Here is a 5672-nt window from a genome sequence, read left to right on the forward strand (position 1 = left end):
ATGAAGACGCTTTGATTGTATCAGCCATCATTGGATCGAAATGGGTAAAACGGTTGCTGGTGGACGATGGCAGCTCGGTTAACTTGTTGACTCTGTCAGTCTTTTTGACAATGGGAGGATCTAAGACTGACCTCAAGCCTGTGAACATTCCTCTCCTGGGGCTGGGGGGAGCTCCGGTCACCCCAGAAGGCATGGTCGAGCTAGATTTGGAGCTCGGCATCGAAATACCTCAGGAGGACGGAACAGAGGGAATCCTGGCGGAACCAACACGGAAGGTACGTTCACTGTTCATGATAGTTGACATGCCTCTTGCTTATAATAGAATTCTTGGTAGACCTATGTTGTATAGCACAGGTGCAGTGACTAGTATTCGATACTTGATGATGAAAATCCCAGTGGAAAACGAGGTTATAACTATCAGGGGAAACCAAAACCTTTCTAGGCAATGTTACATGGCCACTATGGGCAGCACGGTGGAAACAATGAACATCGATACACCAGAGCTGCTCATCAGAGAGAAAAAAGCTCAGAAACCCCGAGAAAACTTAGAAACGATTGAACTTACAGAGGGATCCGAGATGTATGTAAAGCTGGGGGTAGATTGGCCAGACGAGCACCGGGAAGCTATCATAGCTCGGATAAAACAGTATGTGGAGGAGTTTACCAACAAGCCAGAGGATATTGGGGGGGGTAGACCCTAAGATCATCTCGCACAAGTTAAACGTGGATGCGAAATGCAAACCTGTCAAGCAAAAGAAAAGAACTTTCTCTCTGGAGAAACAGATTGCTATCCGAGATGAAGTGGAGAAGCTCTCGAAAGCCGGGTTTATCAGGAAAGTAGACTACCCTGAATGGCTGGCTAATGTAGTCTTGATCAAGAAGTCCAACGGTAGATGGAGGCTTTGTATAGATTTCACTGATCTAAACAATGCCTGCCCAAAGGACAGTTTTCCTCTGCCAAACATTGACCAACTGGTGGACGCGACGTGCGGATTTGCGGTCTATGCATTCTTAGATGCTTCTCAAGGATATCACCAGATCCCAATGAGTAAAGATGACGAAGAAAAAACAGCTTTCACAACGGATCTGGGGACCTATTGCTACAAGAAGATGCCTTTCGGTTTGAAAAATGCTGGGGCAACCTATCAAAGACTCATGAATCATGTTTTTAAAGATCAACTGGGCAAGAATGTCGAGGTTTATGTGGATGACATAGTAGTGAAATCTAAGGGGATCGAGGATCACGCACAAGATCTGGCAGAAACTTTTGAAAAGCTGAAAGGTTTTAACCTTAAGCTGAACCCGGAAAAGTGCGTTTTCGCAGTACGCTCGGGGAAATTTCTAGGGCATCTCATCTCGGAGAAAGGCATCGAGGCGAACCCGGAGAAAATCGAGGCAGTAATGAGCATGAAAGCACCCAGCTCGGTGAAGGAAGTACAAAAGTTGAATGGAAGAATAACGGCGTTGGGAAGATTCATGAGTTGTTCGGCCAAACGATGTTTGCCATTTTTCAAAATCCTGAAGAATACAAAGAATTTCAAGTGGACAGAGGAGTGTAACACAGCTTTTGAAGAGCTGAAAGTTTACCTCAGCACACCCCCGGTGCTAGGTAGACCTGAGCCTGGGGAAATCTTGTACTTGTATCTCTCGGTGAATGACGAGACAGCAGCGGCAGTCCTGGTGAAGGAGGATAAGGGTCTGCAAACCCCAGTTTACTATCTCAGCAGGGTCTTGAAAGGCCCGGAGGTCAGATACCCAAAAATCGAGAAATTTGCTTTGGCATTGAAGGTGGCGGCGGAAAAGCTAAGGAGATATTTCGAGGCTCACATCATTGTAGTACGTACGAACCAACCTCTGAGAAAGGCGCTGCAGAGGCCAGAGATGTCGGGACGGCTGGTCAGCTGGTCGGTCCAGCTGGGAGGATATGACATCCGGTATGAACCAAGACCGGCTCTGAAAGCACAAGTATTGGCAGATTTCATAGCTGAGACCACTGCAAGCGACCAACCTGAAGAACCTGATGAACAACTTCTACGGCGGGTCTTAGAAGTCGACGGGGCATCAAATCTGGATGGATCTGGGGCAGGCGTAGTCTTGAAAGGCCCTCACGGAGTCACACTCCGAAGCTCGGTAAAATTCGATTTCCCGGCATCCAACAATGCCGCGGAGTATGAGGCTCTGTTGATCGGATTGAGAATGGTAAACGTGGTCAAGGCCGAGCACGTAACAATAAGGAGTGATTCTCAGTTAGTCGTTTGTCAAACTCTGGGTACTTTTGAAGCTCGGGATTCGGAAATGAGGAGATACGTGGACAGAGTCAAGTTCTTCTTGAACAAGATTCAGGAGCTCGGAGGAAAATGGGTAATAGAGCAAGTTCCTCGTTTGGAAAATCAAGAGGCCGATGTATTGGCCAAAGCAGCAACAGTGAACGAAAAGATACCAGGAGTCCATTTCTCTGTTCAAAAGCATTCCAGTATTGACAACTATGAAACCATTTTTCTAACTCAGCCTTTGGAAAACTGGATGCAAGGTATAGCCCACTACCTGATGGATGGAACTCTGCCAGAAAACAGAGATAAAGCCTACAAAATCTTGCGACAAGCTCCGTACTACGCGTTCCTCGACGGAGTCTTGTACAGAAAGTCATTCACCCACCCGTGGTCGAGATGCTTGACAGCTGAGGAAGGAGAGTATGTGTTGAGAGAGATACATGAGGGTATCTGCGGGGCACACATAGCTCCTCGCATGTTGGCCAAGAAAGCAGTGTTGCAGGGCTACTACTGGCCCCTGATGGTTAAGCAAGCAGAGGAGATAGTAAAGAAGTGTGAAAACTGCCAGAGACACCAGAATATCCGACATGCTCCTACTACAGAGCAGTGTCCTATTACCAGTCCTTGGCCATTTACAACGTGGGGAATTGACATCCTGGGGCCTTTCACGCCAACCACGGGGCAGAAAAAGTTCTTGATAGTGGCAGTAGATCACTTTACTAAGTGGCTCGAGGTAGAGGCAGTGAGCACCATCACAGAAGCTCGGATCCGGGATTTCTTCTGGAGGCAAATTGTGTGTCGTTTCGGTATACCCAGAGCGTTGGTAACTGATAACGGAAAGCAGTTCAACTGCCGAGCCTTCAAGGAATTTTGCAACGACTTGCACATTGACCTGCGCTTCACGTCAGTAGTTCACCCGCAGAGCAATGGGATGACTGAAGTAACCAACCGGACGATCCTAAAAGGGCTCAAGGCCAGGCTAGGGGAGTTCGATAGACAGTGGCTGGAAGAGCTACCGAAGGTCATATGGGCTTACAGAACCACGCCAAGGGCAGGCACAGGAGACACCCCGTTTTCTCTAACATATGGGTGCGAGGCAATGATACCGGTGGAAATCGGGATGCCAACTCTAAGGGTCCAGTTCTTCGATGAGGCTAAGAACGAGGAAGAACAGAAATTATGCTTAGACCTGCTGGAAGAGCGAAGAGAACAGGCAGCGCTAAGAATCGAAGCATACAAGCAAAGAATGGCTAAGTATCATAACAAGAGAGTTAAACCCTTGAGTTTCCAAGTCGGCGATCTGGTCCTACGACGGGCAGACATTGCTAAGGGAAATGCTGGAGTAGGAAAGCTCGAACCTAACTGGGAAGGCCCCTATCGAGTCACTGAGGTCGGACGAGCAGGAGCTTATAAAATAGCACACATGTCGGGCAGAGTGCTCCCGAGAACTTGGAACTCCCAGGTTCTTCGGAAATACTATCAGTAGTTACTTGTTTTCATTTTCGAGGTACCTAGGGGTTTTTTCACTTATGTTTGAGTTAGGCTTTTGTAAAACTCAAACATAAGTTTTTCCCCTCAATGAATAAAAAAGATTAAAAAGAATTCATGTCTTTTCCAAAACCCGAGCACTCTACTCGGTAAAAAATCCACGGGCTATGTGCCATCCACGGGCTATGTGCCATCCACGGGCTATGCGCCATCCACGGGCTATGTGCCATCCACGGGCTATGTGCCACCAGCGGGCTATGTGCCACCAGCGGGCTATGTGCCACCAGCGGGCTATGTGCCATCCACGGGCTATGTGCCACCAGCGGGCTATGTGCCACCAGCGGGCTATGTGCCATCCGCGGGCTATGTGCCACCAGCGGGCTATGTGCCACCAGCGGGCTATGTGCCATCTACGGGCTATGTGCCACCAGCGGGCTATGCGCCACCAGCGGGCTACATACCACCTACGAACTACGAGCAATTCTGACCCCGAGCAATGACAACCCCGGTTTATCCCAAGACAACAGGTTATCCATCCTGAGACAATAGATCAAACTTGCTCAAGCTTGATCTACGAACAACCAGGAACCTATCCTAGCATTTTTTATCCTAAGTCTGAGTCAAGAACCCATACATGAAAACGACAAGAAAAAGTTCACACTACTGGAACCAGCTCGGAAACTAAACTAACTTAGTCAAAATCTCCAAAAATAAAAACAGGGCAAAAAGTTCATTCAAAGAGACAATACGAATATAACAAAGAAAACATAGGCATTCAGACAAGTAAAAACCAAGATATGTATACAAAGGAAAAATTCATTCAGAAAAAGCAAGTATATACGAAAGAAAAAATTCAAACTGGCAAAAAGAGCTCAAAGCTCAAATATCCCAAAAATTTACAAAGACAAAGCAAAGTTGTTCAAAACTATAAAACAAAAAACCAAATTGTTCAAGAATTACAAAAACATCTGCATTAGCTCGGGCCTTGGTCCTGATCATCAGCCAGATAATCCTCGATATCGGTCGGAACATCATAATCCTCGGGCAGCTCCTTAGCTCGGCGATGCAGCTCCAACGTGTCTAGCTTGAAGTCCGAAACATCGACGTCGGCTCCAAACCGGCCTTTCACGAACTCGCCAACTTGAACCTCCCCGATGTACAGCATCCGCCGGAAATCCTCATACAGGCCTTCCTCCCGAGCAGCTCCCTTGGCCACCTCGGCCTCTGCATCCTCGGCCCGTTTGGTCATCTCGGTCAATTTTTTCTTTTGGTCGGCCACGGTCTCTCGGAGACCTTTAGACGCCAAGTCATTCCGAGTCGTCAAGGCGGACAGTTGCTTGGCAAAGTCATCCTTAGCCGCAGAATGTTCATTCTCAAGCCGGCTAACTTCGCTTCTTAGCTTCTCCAGCATGCCCAAATCCTCGGCCCGACGATCCTCGGAACACTTCAGCTTGTCCTCCAATTTGGCCACCAGAGAAGCCCCGTCCGAAGCCCTCTTCTCGGCCTCCGAGGCCCTTTTCTCGGCTTCTCCAGCCCTCTTTTCAGCATCCCGGACCTTGGCAGCCTCTGCAAGTAAAAGCCTCTTGGCCAGCAGGAGGTCATCTTCATTTTGGCTGGCATTCCGATCAGCCCGGTACGACATCTGAGCCGCCTAAAAGAAAACACAAAGTTGTTCAGAACAAGGAAAATGAATCAAGTAAAACAAAAAGACAAGCCAAGCAATATTAAAAAATTACCTGGATACAGAGAGCAGAGACGGTGGCCAGCAAGTTCTCGGGCTTATAAGTTTTTTAATAAGCCTCGTCCTCGGGCAGAGTCGTCACCCGAGCAATGTCCCCCGCTATGGGCAGTTCATGAATGGATACCCGGACCCCGGGGTTATGCTGGCCGACCCACTCGGCGAAACGCGCCCGT

The 5672-nt window shown here is 48.2% G+C and overlaps 1 protein-coding gene across 1 annotated transcript; it reads left to right on the forward strand.

The window, feature by feature from the left end:
* Nucleotides 1–648: 648 nt before the first annotated feature.
* Nucleotides 649–4448, forward strand: LOC126657193 (uncharacterized). Its single transcript, XM_050351848.1, has 7 exons — nt 649–889; nt 1297–1434; nt 1550–1746; nt 1789–1840; nt 1976–2269; nt 2420–3291; nt 4344–4448. Exons 1-7 carry the CDS (start codon nt 649–651, stop codon nt 4446–4448), a joined length of 1899 nt encoding a protein of 632 aa, XP_050207805.1.
* Nucleotides 4449–5672: the final 1224 nt, after the last annotated feature.

This window comes from Mercurialis annua, linkage group LG7 (genome assembly GCF_937616625.2).
Source record: "Mercurialis annua linkage group LG7, ddMerAnnu1.2, whole genome shotgun sequence".
Lineage (NCBI taxonomy): Eukaryota > Viridiplantae > Streptophyta > Magnoliopsida > Malpighiales > Euphorbiaceae > Mercurialis > Mercurialis annua.